The 18,386-nt window shown below is 34.2% G+C and overlaps 1 protein-coding gene and 2 long non-coding RNA genes across 3 annotated transcripts; all 3 read right to left on the bottom strand.

Moving 5' to 3' along the window:
- Positions 1-743: 743 nt before the first annotated feature.
- Positions 744-3,764, bottom strand: LOC127125706 (leucine-rich repeat receptor-like protein kinase PXC1). The gene is made up of 2 exons (XM_051054506.1): positions 1,874-3,764; positions 744-1,720 (listed from the first exon to the last, which is right to left on the bottom strand). The coding sequence occupies exons 1-2, from the start codon at positions 3,279-3,281 to the stop codon at positions 1,038-1,040; spliced, it is 2,091 nt and encodes a 696-aa protein (XP_050910463.1). The 5' UTR covers positions 3,282-3,764; the 3' UTR covers positions 744-1,037.
- A 2,311-nt stretch (positions 3,765-6,075) lies between these two features.
- LOC127125705 (uncharacterized) lies at positions 6,076-7,433 on the bottom strand. Its single transcript, XR_007804784.1, has 3 exons — positions 7,262-7,433; positions 7,070-7,170; positions 6,076-6,549 (listed from the first exon to the last, which is right to left on the bottom strand). It is a non-coding gene; the product is annotated as an uncharacterized LOC127125705 (long non-coding RNA).
- Positions 7,434-14,630: 7,197 nt separating this feature from the next.
- LOC127125704 (uncharacterized) lies at positions 14,631-16,114 on the bottom strand. The gene is made up of 2 exons (XR_007804783.1): positions 15,395-16,114; positions 14,631-14,862 (listed from the first exon to the last, which is right to left on the bottom strand). It is a non-coding gene; the product is annotated as an uncharacterized LOC127125704 (long non-coding RNA).
- Positions 16,115-18,386: the final 2,272 nt, after the last annotated feature.

The following is an 18,386-nucleotide window of genomic DNA, read 5'->3' as shown; positions in this document are numbered from 1 at the left end:
TTAAAAATACAAATTGGTTTTTAACAACATCTCTATCATATATGTTCTACCAAAAAAAGATATAAGAAATCGGACTTTTTACTATTATCAAGCTTGGTCTTTCTAAACTAGGGGTGGCAAACGGGCATGCCCGCCCCGCAAAAGCCCGCAAAAAAACGGGGCGGGGCGGGACGGTCATAGTTGAGGATGCGGACCTAAAACTTAGACCCGCCCCGCAAAAAAGTGAGGGCGGGGCAGGGAAAGCCCGCGGGCACTGCACTCTTTAAGCCTAAAAATGCAAAAATTTATGTAAATACATGTGCTCGTAAAAACCCGCAAAAAAACGGGGCGGGACGGAGCGGACACATTTGAGGGTGAGGGCCTAAATCCTTGGCCCGCCCCGCACAAAAGTGCGGGCAAAACGGGCATGCCAAGCGGGCCGAACCCGTTTTGCCACCCCTATTCTAAACTGATGATTAATAGTAATAGCCTTGTTAATATTATTCTGCATCGGCAATTTCTGATTATTTTTTCTGATTAGATCTGAGGGCAAAAGCATTTTGTATCTGTTCTGTTTTCCTTCTTTTTTCGTTCTGGTGTAACAGTACATGTATTATTAGCCATGTTGATAGGTTTCTGCTGGTTCAGGACTAGAATTTATCTGTTCAATTTTCATGAACAATATTTCTACAATGTTATTTTCATTTTGTAAGCTTCCATTCAATATCTTTTTTGTTCAATTATCAATAAAGGCAACCCAGAGATAAACAAAAACAGTTTTAAATCTAACCCTCTTTCTTTTATTGTACAGGAAGGAACATGTGCTGTGTGAGTAGCAGAGACATTGATTCACTAGAGATCTGTTATGTCTCAATACAACTGCAACAAAGGTAACATCAGTTTGCAAATACTAAAAATATAAAACAAAATTAACAACATATGATTATGAAAATATCAAGGGACACAAATAGGTAAATTCAACTAGAAGAGGACCAGAGAAGGTTAAATTCATCAACTAGAATGATATTGATTTGAGGCAATGAATAACAGTAGTGGTATTAAGCTTGGCAATCTTCGGTAGTAGCAAGTGAAGGTGAAAGCGAAGTGCGAGATTCATCGAAATCCTCTCTTAGAGGAGATTGTTCCACTCTAATATCCTCAATCATCTTAACAACTTCCAACATTGTTGGCCTTTGCTCAGGTTGTGACACAACACAGGCTAGTCCTATATTCAGCATTGAAACAAGCTCCTCTTCGATGTTCTTGTACCTTAAAAGTTCCTGATCAAACACTTCTGATGTCCACTCTTTCTTCACAATCGACCGAACCCATTTCGGAAGATCCACTTCTTCTTCCTCGAATTCTACACAAGGACGAACTCCTATTGGAGAAGAGTACTGAGAGGAAGGAGCTCTTCCTGTCAAAACTTCCAACACCAACACCCCGAAACCATACACGTCCGCCTCTTGTGAAAGCTTCTTCGCTTCCGCTTGTTCGGGAGCTCTAGACCCGCCCAGCCTCGCAACCGCGTGAGCAGGGTTCAATAATAGTGACAAGCCAAAGTCCCCTATGCAAGCAACTCCATTCCTGTCAAGTAGCACATTGGAAGATTTTACATTCCCATGAGGTATCTTGGCTGCACTATACTCTCCATGAATCCTTGCTAGGCCTCTTGCTGCCCCCAACACCAAGCTTATTCTTGTTGTCCAATCTAATGGAATCCTTCCCGGACCACGGTTCCCTATTACATTCCCAAAGCCATGAACCAATTAGTAAGCAAAAGACTAACAATAATTCATACATTTACTGCATTATAGAACCAATTAGTAAGCAAAAAAAACTAATAATAGTTCATACATTAATGAAATATCAAAGGGAATTAGTGTAGACAAACCATGAAGAAGAGAATATAAGCTTCCATTGGAGAGATAATCATAAACCAGAAGCTTTTCTTCCTTAGCATAATAATAAGCTTTGAGTCTAACAACATTAGGGTGCCTAAGCTTTCCAACAACATCCATGTACTGTTCAAACTGATTCCTATCACATGGATTCGCATCTTTGAGTCTCTTAACAGCAACAGTGCACCCATCATCAAGAACAGCTCTATAAACAGTTCCCAAACTACCCTTCCCAAGCATCTCTGCGGAAGCTCGAAGCAAATCTTCGAGCTCAAACTCATTGCTCCGATCGAAAAATACTAGTTTGCTTCTTTCTGTTTCGGTTGTTCCATCACTATCTCTATCCACACCACCATTGTTGCTATTTGCAGTGTAACCCTTTTTCTCGCTTCCACTGCTACTCTCGCTTTTTCTCTTTCCAAGCTCACTATCCATCCCAACAGTTGAGTTAGATCTTCCTCTTCTTCCGCAACATTGCGCCACCATGAAAGAAACCACCACTAATAATGCCACGGAAACTGCCACTGTAACCGCCACAATGGCACCGGGACTCAACATTTTCCGTTTGCTCGAAGGAGTTTCAGATGGAATGATACCGTTAGCATTTCTACTTGATTTTGGCATAGAGCTAGGGTTTGAAGGAACAATTTCAGAACCATCATCATCAGAAGGAGGAGGAGGATGAGTTTCGGTGACAGGACAATTTGGTAACGGCGTCAATCCGCATAGATCATCGTTGCCGGAGAAGCTTTTGTTGCCGAATTTGGTAAGCATGGCGTCTGGTAAGCGTCCTTGAAGTTCGTTATTAGTAATGTTGAGTTCTCTGAGATTGAGTAGAGAAGAAGAAAGATCCGGAACTTCACCGGAGAGTTCGTTGTTCTGTAACCGGAGAGTGAGGAGATATTTCAGTTTCGAAAGCTCTTTAGGGATTTCGCCATGGATATTGTTATCAGAGATGTCAACTCTGATGAGAAGCCGCAAGGACGATATCTCCGGTGGTATCACACCGGAGAAGTCGTTGCTTGAGAGATAGAGTAGTTCGAGATCAGTACAGTTTAAGAGAGGAGCAATGGTTCCGTTCAAGCGATTATCGTGAAGGTCAAGGAATCGTAAGTAGGTTAGCGTTGAGAGAGAATCAACCGGACCTCGGAGATTGAGGGAAGGGACGGATAGAGCTACAACTCTGCCGTTTGGGGAGCATTCAACTCCGTGCCATGCGGAGTTGCATGCATCCTCGCCGGTCCAGTTACCGACGAGGTAGCCGTGGAAATCGGTTTGGAGACGGAATTCAGTGAGGGCTTGTGTATCATTATCTGGTGCACTATGTGTTAATGATGCTGATGTGCAGAGAAATGCTAAGGTTAAGGATAAGGTTAAGACCAATGCTAGTGTTATGTTCATGTTATGATTTTGTGAAGAGAGAGAAGAATGGTTTGTTTTTAAGTTTTGAATTTAAAATATGGAGAGTGAATGGTGTGTTTGTGAATTTGACATGATTATGATAGAGAGTGGGGGAATATGATGATTAAAGTTTGCAGATGATTATGGGATTTGTAAGAGGATGGTGTGTTTTTATGATTGCTGTTTTCTATTAGAATGAGTGACAATGTTCAACTTTTTGTTTTGTTTGGTCTATTATGCTAAAGAGGGTAAAAATAATGTTATGTAGAATGGATTTAGAATTTCCGTAACATAATTATACGTAATAGTATGAATAATGTAACAGACCCTGAGTGGAATGCTTGTCCTTTTGCTGATTTTAATAATAAGATGAGAATAGAGAGGATGGTTAACTAACTGATTTGAAATTTCCATGTGGTAACTAAAACACTAGTGACGCAAAGTTGGGCATAACCAGTAGTTCCGTGGTTTGTTTCTTTTTTTTAAAGATTTGTTACAAGTCATGTTCCAGATTTTAATACTTATACAAAACTGCAGTAAAAGGTTTAAATAAGCAACTAAAACAGAATGGTCCAAAGTGAAATCCATGTTTTCCAAAAACAACTCTTTGAATTTTGGATTCCTAGTGACCTATAGTGAGTGTAAAAAAACCACAACTGTAATTAATTTTAGAGTCCCACTGGACAAACTTTAGAGGCTTTCACCAAACTAATTAAAGCTGTTCATTATTCAGTATGTCTGCTGCTGCTCATTCTCTTTTTTCATGTGGTGGAAAGAAAAGGGAGGTCATCAATTCAACTTTAAGTCAACAGCAAGCAAAGTTTTTATCATATCATAGATAAGGGATCGAATCCAATGATTAACATGTAAATGTAAATGCAAGGAACATCACTGGAGTTCAAACACCCAACAATAAAGACCGATCCTGGCAGACTTCGGATTTTTTAGAATTAAGTAAAAAAAAATCCTGGATTCGAAAACTACTGTAATTTTAAATAGGTTTCAAATTATTTAACCTTAAACGAGAATTTTTTAAATAAAGAATTAAAATAAAAACTCCATAATATTTATTATAAATAAAATTAAAAATTATATTATTTTAAACATAATATATTTTAAAGTAATATGTTATCGTTTATAAATATTATAATATATTTTAAAATACAATACATGTCTAAATTATATAAAATAATATTAAAAATTTATCTTAAAAAATTAATATAATATGAAAAAAGAGTGTTGATTATATTAATATATAAGATTTAAAATAGAAAGATTAAATAGAATCGAGAAAAAATTAAATGAGGTAAAAAACATTAATATATTATTTTGGAGTAAGATAATATGAATATTAATATATTTTTTTTAAATTTATAACTATATGAATCTAATGGAGTATTCACTATCCATATGAATTAATCCTAATAGATAGTGGGTTTTTTAAACTGAATTAAAAAATCTTGAAAAATATAGACTTTGATTATAAAATTCAAACCCTATAAATTTTTGGCCGGACGGACCGGCCATGGAGTAGCCCAGATATATAAAATTAAATTATATTTGTAAAGAAAAAGTGGATAATGTGAGTTTTTTTCTCTCATTGTGAATAGTTGTTTGCATTATGAATTTGTATACAGTTTCATTAAAGTTAAAGGAGTAGTAAAGTAGAGAGGGTTTGGAGGCGAGATTGGCGCGCTCTAAATTAAAAAGCACTTGAAATTTTGCTTTTACCAAAAGTGTAATTTAAAATTTAGAATAAGCTCCTACATGCTAGTTTGTTCGACTTTACACTTCTAACATATGGACCTACCTCTCAAAAATTAAACATTTGGACTTAAAATATGAGTAGAATTAGAGGTGGACAGCTGTCGGTTTGGATTGAATTTGGGTTAAAAAAATTAAACTATTTAAAATTATTGATGCAACTACAAAATCCAATTTCGATTGAAATTTTAATTGGTTTAATCGGGTTTGGTTGAATCCGTTTATCAATTAAAATGAACCAGTTTATACTATTAAATGATATAAAAAACTCGTTTACTTTTTAATTTTATTTTTTAAATTAAAGCAATATTAAATAATAACTTTAAAGCAATAATAAATATAACAAATTGCAGATTATAATATTATAACAAAGTTACAAATGGAACGGTTTAACACTATAATAAAGTTCCGTCACTCGGTCTAATTTATAACAGCTTTGCTATTCCTACACCACTTCTTACACCAAATACTTACACCGTATACACTGTTCACCGTATTTATACGGTGAACAGTGTATTTTAAAAATAAAATTATATTTTTATGAACAGTATTTTTGAACAGTGCGTGAACAGTACATGAACAGTACGCGTGAACAGTGTCTATGAACAGTGACTTAAAATAGTGAAAAAAGTTGGTTAATTAAATGTAAAAAATTGGTTAATGAAGTGTCGAAGTTGGTTAATGAACGTCCAGACATTAAAAATAATTTTGAATAGCCATCAAAATTGGTTAATACAAGTTATAAAGTTGGTTAAAAATATTATGAAATTGGTTAATAAACATTTACATAATAAAAAATAATATTAAAAAATAATATTTTTTATATATTTTTTTAAAATAATATATTATTATAATATTCTACTGTTCACCGTACGGATGAACAGTAGAATATGGGTGTAGGTGTAGAACTAAGTGTAAGAATATCATTTTTCAATTTATAATCATCCAAATCAAATTTGATCAAACGGTAAATCACAACGCAATCTATCAAGCATTCATGGTAGTATCAAATAGTATCTACTGCAACAAACATATATTACAGTCATCCAAATTTAAAACTCTAAATGTTTTACAAATAAATTCTAATATGATCCAAACTCCTTGATTGTTCATGGTTCTCTCTAAGATAAGCTGATCCTACTTCTGTATTCTAATCCATGACCTCTTGAACAAGGAAACATGTTTGAATGAAGCAAATTGAAATTTACAAAGTACAATATGAAATATGAAACAACATGTGTGAATATATTAGCAACAAAACTTTCATTGCTTATGTATAAAACTGAACATTAGTGGGATAACATCAAATCATAAGACTAATTATAGAGGTTAAATTAAACAACAAATAAATCACGAACAAGATAACAGTGTGAGACTCAACTTCTACCAATTATGCAAGGTTTCTCGCAGAAACTAATACTTGCCAAGAGCCTTCCCAAAATCTGCACAAAGTGACCGAATATATGTCCCTCTAGAACAAGTCACTCTAAAAATCAAATTTTGCCTAAAAAAATATAACAAAGTATATCAGGATCAAAACGAACAAATTAACTACAAAATCTAAACAAATCATTTTGAAAATATTTTTATGAGGAGGAAGCTTCTATTGTGAGAATAATAATAGATAATATGATTACTAAAACACATAATCGATAGTAGGTGCAAAGGCAAAGTTGTTAGGCTGGTATCTCGGAGAAATCAAGTTTAGTTTCTTCTTCATTGCAAGAACGAAATTCTAAGCTAGATGCAATGCAAGTATAGACTAGAAAATATAATTGAATAAATATCTCTGGGGAAATTAGATGGAAAATACCATTCTTTTTTGACCAATTATATTAATTAGGAGATGAAATGGAAAAAGGGTTGAAGATTTGGATTTAACTAAAGTTAGCTTTCAGTGAAATACATGTCGCAGCAACAATTACTTAACTCAAACAATCATAAAATTTGCAAAGAATTATAAATGTCAGCCAATTACATATGCCAAAATCTATCAAAAAAATCAACCAAGAATAGAAAATTACCTTCAATATTTCATGATTTTTTCTATGGTCCTTTATCAGATCTAAGGTAGCCTCCCTCATTTGTACATGAGCAGTTACCTCCTACAAATTCTAGCAATTCACTGCATAAATTAAAATACAATCAGTGTATAAGCAGTACTAAATACAAGCCAGACATCAAGCAATGTTTCTAACTTTAAATTACCGCATTACTTTAATTTGAACCTAAGTAATTTCCAAGAATTTCCAAGCATCAAGCAAGGTTTCCAGCATACAAGCCAAGAAAACATGCGTTGTTGAATGAAATCATAGTTCAACAGTTCATACATGTCTCACGCGTCAAAAAATGAGTTTCAAAAAGTGTCTCCAAAAAACAAAGGCTTGTGTTGTTAAGTCACAAAGTGACTCCAAAATATTCAAACAAAAATCACACGTGCAAATAAATTTATAAAATCAAAAACCATGTAAAATAATCAAAAACCATGTAAAATAACCGAATTCGTACCGAAGTGTGAATTAAACAGGCCCAACCTGCCTAGGAGTAGTTGTTCCACCAGTAACTGCCTCAAACTCAAAAAGTTATTAACAATAAAGAATGAGGTTTAATTTTAATAAACAATATTTAAAATAAGGTCAAAATAGACAATCTTTTGACTCATAAAGTACATGAAACAATTGAATCAGTTGTCTCATATTCTTCAATCATATTAAGGACTTTTAGGTCCTCATTAGAAGGCTTGAACTAGTTTTGAGAACAAATAAAAGCCTCTACCATTTCATGACTTAAATAGCTCCTATACATGTCTAAAATCCTCCCCCCTTCCCCGGTGCTAAAATCACTTTCCGAAGCTACGCTCGAAATAGGTGTTGCCAACACATCATGAACCAATGTTGCTAAAATAGGATAATAGGTGCAATTCATCGTCCACCAATTAAGAATGTTAAAGTTTTCTTCCCCATCCCCGGAACAAGGGTCACCTAAGTACTTTTCTAGTTCATTTTGATTTTCAATTATTTCTTTCTCCTTCAAGTGTCTTTTCAAAGCATCAGCATGTGTAAAAACGGACGTACTCTTAGTTTGATAAGATATTTCTCCAAGGGAAGTGCTCCCTAAGGTTTATTTACTAGACCAACCCCAACATTCTTATCAAGCTCAAATTTATACCAATTGTATAATTTAAAGAGACTAGTTTTTACACACTCAACATTTTTCTTGGCAAGTTCGCTACAAATCCCATACATGTCATTAAAAGACCACTCAATATATCCAAACTTAAACCTAAGGTCAAAGATCACACCAAAGTAAAGAAAATGATTCACTTTTTCCACATCTCCTCAATACTTATCATATTTAGTATTCATACTTGAAACCATGAGAGCCACAAATGTACTCATATTCAAAGACACTTCTTGAAGCTCGCACAAAATTGAAAACAAGCTATGAAAAGATGATTGCAAGCACACTACTTGTGAAGCTGAAAAGGCTTTGGTTGCTTCATAGAAAGTGTTTAAAAAAATCACAAAATCCCTAGCTTTTTCCCAATCAACGGAACAAGGTGGACCATAAAGGTGAAAAAATTCCATGTACCCAGGGTCCTCATCCTCTAACTTTTCAAATGATGCCTCAAACTTTTTAGCAGCATCTAACATCAAGTAAGTGGAATTCCACCTTGTAGAAACATCAAGACGAATATTTTGTTTACATGTTATCCCTACAATTTCAATACACTCCTTAAATTAAAGCTCTTTGTGGAGAAGAACTCACAAACCTAACAACATCGGGAATACTTTCAATAGACAATTTATGGTCTTTTTATCCATCTCTCACTACCAAGTTTAAGACATAGGCAACACGCCTCATATGAAAAAAATCCCCTTCACCCATTAGAGCATTCTTGTTGTTTAGTCTTTTTCCAAATAAGACACAACCATATCATTACTTATTGCATTATCAAGTGTAATTGTTGACACTTTTCTAAGCCCTTATTCCTTCAAAACCTCATCGACTTTCTTACCAATGGTTTCACCTTTGTGATTTGGAACTAAACTAAAACTAATAATTTTTTTTGGTAGTTTCATGTGTTGTCAATGAAATGTGCAGTAATGTCCATATAACTAAGGTTTTGAAAGGAAGTCCAACAGCCTGTGGTTAGTGCTATCCTTGTACAATCAAATTTAAAAAGAGCTTTCAGTCGTGACTTTTCATCTAGGTAAAGCTGAAAATAATCCCTAGAAACAATCCTCCTTGAAGGGATAGCCATTTGTGGTTGCAATTATTTACATAGTCTTTTAAAACCCTCACCCTCAACCACTTTAATAGGTTGCTCATCAAGGATGACAAAGGTGTTAATGGTCTTCCTACATGCTGCAACATTGAACATTTTGCTTGTAGAACCTAAAAAACCACCCTCACCATTTACAAGGTTTCTTTGTGTAGGGTATTTCAGTAAAAGGTTAGGGTTTTTATGACACACTTTCGAGTGAGATAACATGTTAGATGTTCTATGTGTTTTAGGGTCGCATCGGTATCTTTTGTGACAATGTTTACACGCGGCTATTGGTTCAGACTCATCGGGTAAAATGTTAAAGTCTAACCAAATAGGAGAAGTTTTCCTAGTTCCACTAGAATTTTGTTTCCTTTTTTCCTATCAGCGGGAAGGGGAGGGAGTTCAACACTAGCGTTTGATGATTGTGTTGGTTGAATAAGGGAAACAGGTTATTCCGTGACTGAAAAAATATTGGTAAATTAAAAACAACCATACCCACACACTTTTAAACATACATACTCTTAAAAACACAATCATTTAACACTTCTAAAAAACACACATAGTCATGCCATATACACCATTAGACACATACCATACAAATTTCCACAAAAACTTTAAGTTCATACCATAAACACATGATATTGTTAGATTTTCCATAAAGTATACGATACGAATTTCCATAAAAACATCAAATGCATGCCATAGACACATGGTATTATTAGATTTTTTTAAAACAAATCAGGTATACAATATTTTTATTTCAACTCAAAGTTTACGATCATATATTATACTTGATTTATATTAAAAACTTATCCATTTAAAACTATTAAAAATACATTGTTGTCATAGATAACTTATTAAGAAAACATTATTAAATAAGTCATTCATTTAGTAAAATATTAACAAGATATGTTGTTGTCATTAGAACCTATTAATAAAACTATTAAAATATATTTTGTCTTCAGAACTTATTAAAAAAACATTAACCAATGACAAATTTTTACAGAAGGTTAGACAAATTTATTTTAGTGAGATGGTTCACATCATAAAAAAGAGTATAAATTAATTTTACACAATCAACCAATGACAACTATGTATTTGTTACCTCGAATTTTTGACATGAACATTAATTATAAATAAGTAATGAGTTTCATGTGATAATAGGTTTGACAAACATCAAAGTGGTAAATAACGACCATAGAGATCTTGATAATTTCGATTAGTCGAGAAAATAGTACCAACTTTGGTCGAATTGAAATCAATCATAGACCAAGGAGTTTATTAGTTTTGAGACTTAGTGAAATTCATAGTACCTAAAATGTTATTTTTACAGGAAATCGAATGAGGTGTAAGTGGATAAGATCAGACAGTTACTTGAGGACATGTGGGTGCCTATCGAAGACGAAGGCTGCATGGAAACGAAGACATGACATATTTTGTTTAGTCGACTGTTGTAGACGGTTAAGTTAGGACTAGTATATAAGTAAGCATTTACTTATATTTTAGAGGTCTGTAATTGTACAATTTTTTTTGTAAAACTCAAAGTATTTGTATGTTTGTGAGAAAAGAGTCAAGAATTTATGTATAAGCGTTCCATTTTTATAAATCAAAATTGTTATTTTCAGTTATTTACTGCATTGAACTTTATTTCAATTACCCTTTCATTACAATTATCTTTATTTTCAGTCATTGTAATTCTTTTTTATTCTTTTACATTTTGACTTCAGTGTCAAAATATATTTCAAACCATTGATTTTCGCACAATATATCCTAAGATCTTTTCGAGTTTAATCCCGTAAGTGAAATCAAACTTGTTTTGTTTACCAAATTTCACAGTAAACAAATTGGCACGCCCAGTGAGACCTTTTGTGTGAAAATTTATACTTTTCATTTTGAAAATAAATCATTTGCAAAGTTCTTCATTTAATAAACTTATCATATTATGAGTGTGCATAGATATTAAAGATTCCAACAAAGTTTAAATATAAAATTTACGGCTCTTACTCGAATAATAAGGCCGAATATGGAGCTTTGATAGCTGGTCTTGAAATTTTGTTGGATTTGGGGGCAAAAGAGTCGAAATCAGAGGATACTCTAAGTTGGTTGTTAAGAAAATAACAAAAGATTACAAGTGTATTAAGGAGAATTTGATAATGTACTTTGTTATAGTAAATCGACTAATTGTGCGTTTCAATTATGTTGAATTCAACATGTCCCTTGACTCGAAAATCAAGAGGCAATGATCTAGCTCTGATTGCCTCAAGATACAAAGTATCAAAAGGAAAGTTGGAAGAACTAATCGAGGTTCAAGGAAGAGGAAAATCAGTGAGGTTATCTCCTTCGTATTTGTTGATGATGAAATTGGGATGTGCAAATCCTGAAAACTTTAAGATCTTTGCCATTGCGATTTGATAGACACTGATTGGCAAAGGCCAATAGTTGAATTTCTAGAGAATCCAATAGGGTCGACCGATCAAATGGTCAAATGTCAGGCTCAAAGCTATGTTATCATAGGGAACAAATTGTTCAAAAAGACCGCTGAATGTACCTTGTTCAAGTGTCTTAGCAAAAGTGAGGCATACATGACAGTATCGAATGTCCGCGGTGAAACTCGTGGCGCCCATCAAGTCAGACACAAAATGAAATGGTTATTATTTAGACAAGGTGTTTATTAGCCTACAATGCTAAAGGATTGTATTGAATTCACCAAGGGATGTCAAAAATGTCAAATACACGCGGACATTCAACATATTCCTGTAAGTGAGTTACATGCAATTCTAAAACCATGACTATTCAGAGGTTGGGCTTTTGATTTGGTTGGTGAGATTCGACCAACATCGCCTAAAAGTCAGAGATACATCTTAGTTGGAATTGACTACTTTACTAAGTGGATAAAAGTAAAACCCCTAGTCAATGTCGACCAGGATGCAGTAATAGATTTTATCCTAAGGAGGATTGTTTATAGGTTCAGAATCCCTGAGACCATTACGAATGATCAAGGATCGGTGTTTATTGGTTGAAAGATGCAAGAGTTTGCTTCTGATACGAGGATTAAGTTGTTAACATCTACACCTTATTGTACCCATACAAATTGCTAGGTCGGTGTCGCATCTCGAAAAATACGATTCCTTGCGATGGTCGCGGAAAAATTAGTTCGAACAGAGTCGCCACCGAACTTTATTTATCCCAATGAAGGGATAGGAAAATATCGATAAAACCTTTAGGAAATGGAATAATGGTCGTCGCAACCATATCCGGGTTTGGGAGTGGATTACGTAAGGAGAAGGTATTAGCACCCCTTACGTCCGTTGTACTCAACGGGAACCTTTTAGTTCTAATGTGCGTTTCGTGTGTTAATTTATGTTTGTTTGTTATCTTTGGGTTAAAAAATGTTGAAAAATAGAAATGGATGAGAACCTCAGAAAGGAGAAAGGGGAGGTTTTTTATTAGTGTGCTCGCGAAGATACAACAATCTCCTTCCTACGTATCCTTATAGTGCAATAAGGAAATCAGAGCATTCGTAGTTCGGGGAACTACGGTTGGTTGGTGTCTTTTACCAAACAGCTGTTTAGATCGCGTTCTAAAGGCTAAACGTTGGCTTGTCTACTCTCGGCGGAGGCTTAAGCACTAGTTTGTTGTGCGCATTAGAAAGGATTAAACAATGTTCTTTCTGAAAAGAGTTTTGATCACACGAGGGTGACAAGTTGGATTAATATGTTGGATGTTTTGGTTGTGATGTTTTTGATTGGATGACGATTACTCGGATAGTCGAGTAAGACAACTCGTATCCTAATAGTCGGGAAAGGGAATAGAAGACTCTAGACCACTTTCTGTTTCATCCTTAATTATAAAAGGGTTTGATGATAATTAAGGTGTTTTGAATAGATCACAAATACTCGGATACTCGAGTAAGACAACTCATATCATAATAACTGAGAAAGGGAATAGAAGACTCTAAACCACTCTCTGTTTCATCTGAGTATTTATGAAAATAAGGTTGTATAGTTGATGTATTCTTAGAATAGACGTCAAGTACTTGAATGGCTGAGTAAGACAACTCATATCCAAGCATTTGAGAAGAGGAATTGAAAACTCAAGACCATCTCCCTTTTCGTACAGTTTATTATGAAAGTGATTTGACTTACAGTATGAGTTAGCAAAAAATGACAATAGTTCGACTGATCGAGTAAGAGAACTCGTATTCAAACAATTGAATATTGAAGTTGAAAACTCAAAGTCAACTCCCTTTTCATTTAGCTTACTATGAAAATATTTTGATTAAGTTATAGGTTTGTGGAAAAATGATAGTTGTTCGACTAGCCGAGTAAGAGAACTCGTATTCGAACAACTGAGGAGAGAAGTTGAAAGCTCAAAGTCACCTCCCTTTTCATTTAGCTTGTTTGTGAAAGTGTTTTGATTTAATCGAGGTTTGGAAGTTTGTAGAGGAACAAAAATTATTTGACTAACCAAGTAAGAGAACTTGTATTCAAATAATCGAGGAGAAAAATTGAAGACTCAAAGTCATCTCCCTTTTCGTTTCTTATTCATAAAATGATTCGATTTGATTGTGCTTAGGTGAATTAGGAATAACGACTATTTGACTAACCGAGTAAGAGAACTCGTATTCGAATTATCGAGGAGAGGAGTTGAAAACTCAAAACCATCCCCTTTTTCATTTCCAAATGAAATGGTGTTTAATTATGATTAGGTATTTTAATTTAATTTTAAATAAGAATGCTCGATGTTGGATCAAGGTTTCAAATTTGTGTTTACGAATGAAATGGATTTTATTAGTGAATCAATCATCTACTCGATTAAAAAAAATCGAATAGGTCTCATTGTAAGAAAGTCCAAGAGTAAGCTATGTGAGGTTGATGGCGATGCTTTAAAAGCGATTGACTTACAAAGGTATGGAAATGTGGGCTCGATTGAATCGAGAATTGATTGATCTTTCCATGGTTTAACAATGGTTTTGAATTGAATGGACTTTGTTTGAGAATGATTGAAATGGTGGTAAAATAAATCGATCAATGTTTAATTACCAGAGTTAATTTATTAAAATTCGATTAAAATGATTAATTTCATTAATTAAAACTAATTATCAAAATTATTTAATAAACTAATAAAGTTAATAAAAATTAATTAATCAGAATTAAACTAATTAAGCAAAATTTTAATCAATTTAATTAAAAAGAGATAGAAATAAGTGACTACGCAAATTTAAAAAAAAAACAAATTGAGTTGGTTACAATATGCTCAAAACCGGTTTATACATAACGATAATAGAGTCAAAATATCGTATGTAGAGAACGAAACGCAGTGAAGTGTTCTATTAGTTTATTGAAATTTGGCGATATACGGCATGAAATTGCCGGATCCACATATTTTCGACTTTTACACGTAATGAAATTAAATCAACAACATAACCATAATTTTACTTATAACCTTATTTACAAAAGTCCAAACAGTACGGAATAAAATCCAATTGATACTCAGAGTATGCCTGAAAACGCACAAAATCCAACACACAAGCCAACAATATTCAAACTGCATTGGAGATAAATAAATTATTTGATAAACCAAGTTGGAGTTTGTTAAACTTCTAATTAGCACATTTAATAAGACATTGGGCCAAAATCAAGAAGAAATAACTAAGGGAAAAAACCAACAATCCAATAAAGTCATTTTAGTGATAGGCCAGGAGAGCGGTACCGTCCTTAGAGGTATCATAACCAATATAGCCATCATTTTATTTAATTGAGAGAACTGGCACGTACGACATGCGATATTCAACATCAACTACCATAGCTTTCAAGGCACAAAATATAACACTAATATTTAAAATACTATCAATTGAAACCATCATAATCACAGTTAAAAACAAAGACCAACTGAAATACAATTAAAAGTGTTGTTGCACTAAAACTGAGTTCAAGACCGGAATATCCTACAAAGGAAATCACTGTGGAAAATTAAGAAAAATTTCTAACTCATTTGAAACAAAAACAACGTTAATGGCAAAACCGGAGTACCCAACATAGCATATCATAATTTCAATAGAACAACCATAAATACTTACATGACTCCATGATAACAGCAACTGAATTAGGAGATCTGAACCAACGCCTTGTCACCACAGTGTTGCTGCCGAAATCGCGAAGCCATGGTTGCATTTGACTTTGTCATTTAGCAACGTCATCTTTGGATCTTCTCAATAAGTTGCTTGGGTTTGATTTGGTTGCTTCTACATGTGTTGAAGATCTGCCGGATGACGTGATGTCGAAATGGGTGAAGCGGATGCCGTCAAACCTAAGAGCCCGAGGTGGGAACAGACATGGCGAGATGGAGATTTGTGCGCGGTTGTGTTCGTTGTTGGATGGCCGACGGCGATGGAGGTTGGAGGCGGAAGGTCGTTGACGGAAGCTTACGGAAGGAGGATGGTATCGCTGTAGTGTGAAGGTGATGTTTTTTATGGAACTTCTTTTTTCGGGATTTTTTTGAAGGATGACTCTGAAAGATATCCCATTTTATGAGTGGAAGATAGTAAAATGAATACAGGTGAGTAAAGGATGGTCTCAGGTATCAAGGAATCGAAGGAGAGAAGGGTAGTTTATGGTGGGTGAGGAGAGAAAAAAAAGCCGTTGGAGATAGGATGCGTGTCAGTCTGTGAATGGCTGGAGAGTGAGAGGTGTCTAGGTTGCCTTTGCCAATGGGACGCGTGTCCACGCCATGCTCGCGTCTTTTATCCTATGTATTTTGTGAGAGGGATCGCCAACTGGCAATGGGGAGTCGGTTTGTATAGCTGATAATTATCACAGGGTGTTGGAGAGAAAAAACTTTCTTTTAATTTTATTTTCCTTTTCTTTTAATTAATAATTCTAATATTAAGAAATAAAATATTCATTAGAATTCTTAGCAGTAATTTAATTTAGAAAATGATAATAATAAAACAAATCTTTAATTTGGACATTAAAACAAAGAAATAACATGATTAATTATAAATAGAAGTCGAATGTGAATTTACTCGAAAAATTAAATCAGACACACTAAAATGATCAGCACAAAATATACTTATTGAAAAAATACAGCATTTCTTCAAATTCTGAAATAAGTTTGCACCGGTTAAAAGGCTCAGGCGGGTCAAAACGCAACTGAAACAGCTTCTGAAAATTACAACGAGCACACCAGGTTAAACTACATGAACGGTAGATTAATAATACTGGTGTCTGTAATTTTAATTCTGAAACTTTTTACCCGCTGATTTTACATGTTCTTGAGAAATGATTTAACCAATTTGTCTGTATTTTCAATAAATTTATTCTGACTGATATTTTAGGTTTTATTCATGATGAAATGCATGTCATGCTGTGCATATGATGCAAATTAAAAATGAAATCGATTTTTTAAAAAATTTAAATATGCCCGGACAAAATTGGGGTATGACAGTCGACACAGCCAATAAAATCATAATTGGTCTAATCAAGAAGCATGTGGGAAAGAAGGCAAATAATTTGCATAAAACTTTGGATCAAGTCTTGTTGGGATGTCTAACATCCCCCAAGGAACCAACTAATACTACTCTTTTTTGATTAAACTATAGACATGATGTTGTCTTACCTGTCGAAGTATATCTATAATCGACTAGGATTCAAAGAAAAAATGAGATACCATTTGAATGCTACTGGAATATGATGTTGGATGAATTGCTCGACTTGGATGAGGAAAGTCTAGCTGCATTACATGCTTTGATAAGGCAAAAAGTGTGAGTAGTCAAGGCCTATAATAAGAAGGTTAAGGTTAAAACATTATTGACCAGAGATTGTGTATGGAAAGTTATTTTGCTTATAGATCGAAAAGATAAGACTTTAGGAAAATGGTCCCTTTATTTAGGAAGGTTCATTTTGAATCATTCGATTCTCTAATAATGCTTATGATATCGAAGAGTTATCATCTGACCGTTGAATCCTGAGAGTAAACAGTAAGTATTTAAAAAGGTAAAAACCTATGCTACAAGAAATTCGAATTTCAATAGAATAATATGCATAAATACGAGATGCCAAAATGGTGTTCAAAAGTAGGTGCCAAAATGGCAGTCATTACAAAAAATTACATTCCAAAAAATTGAAATATCCAAAGTATGCTTAAGTAGGAAATCTAGATCTAAAGTATTTGAGCTTGGTCTTGGAGAATGCAAGTCTGGTGGTCAGGCGGTCACTAGCATCTTCTACAAAATCAACCTCAGTTCTTAGTCGGAGAGAAACTTCACTGTGTTCGATACCCTTGGTAGCTACTTGATCAATGATCTCTTTGGTAGGCAGCAACTTATCCCATTCGAGCTCAGGCTTTTGCCTTTCCAAACTTTCAATTTCTTTGGCGCGGCGGTTTGAAATTTGATCATCAAATGAAGCCTTCTTGTCTAGATATTCTTGGAGTTGATTTTCAAGCTTATCGACCTCTTTTTCGGAAGCGCCACTTGTATCCCATGTTGCAGTCATTTCCCCTTTTTTTTTCTTGAAGTTGAGCGTCATAGGCCTTTTTGAGGTTTATGTCTCGAATAATCTTATCGAAGTAGGCTTCAAATTCAAACAGGAACTGAACCATGGAATCTGAGACTCTTTGCTTATTAAGTTTAGCCAACAACTTCTGAATATCCATGCCAAGTTGAGAATCTCCTTCAATAGAATTAAGGAGGTCAACTTCAAAGATATTAGCTTTGAGTTGTTGGATAAGGAGGTTCACCGCACCTTCACTTGCATCAGCCAAAGAAGCACTAGAATAGTTGGAATATTTTGTGCCAGTCAAAAGCCTGCGCAGTTTTTGAAGTCTCCTTAAGGCTTCTGCAAGATTCTTCCTTTTGATGTCAAAAATGGTATCCAATTAGATTGCAAATCTGAAAACAAAGAAAAACATAGTAATAAAATAACAAAATAATAATAAACCAACTAAAATGCATGCGAAGTCGGAGTCGAAAATACGGTGAATTTCAGTGTCATCAACAACCTTCTTCCACAACGTGTTATCATTGATTTCCCGCATGAAATTTTGAGCAATATGTCTAATACATAACACAT

The sequence above is a fragment of the Lathyrus oleraceus genome, chromosome 3 (genome assembly GCF_024323335.1).
Source record: "Lathyrus oleraceus cultivar Zhongwan6 chromosome 3, CAAS_Psat_ZW6_1.0, whole genome shotgun sequence".
In the NCBI taxonomy this organism is placed as follows: domain Eukaryota; kingdom Viridiplantae; phylum Streptophyta; class Magnoliopsida; order Fabales; family Fabaceae; genus Lathyrus; species Lathyrus oleraceus.
Note: the sequence above shows the minus strand (reverse complement) of the source record. Positions and strands in the feature narration are given on the sequence as shown.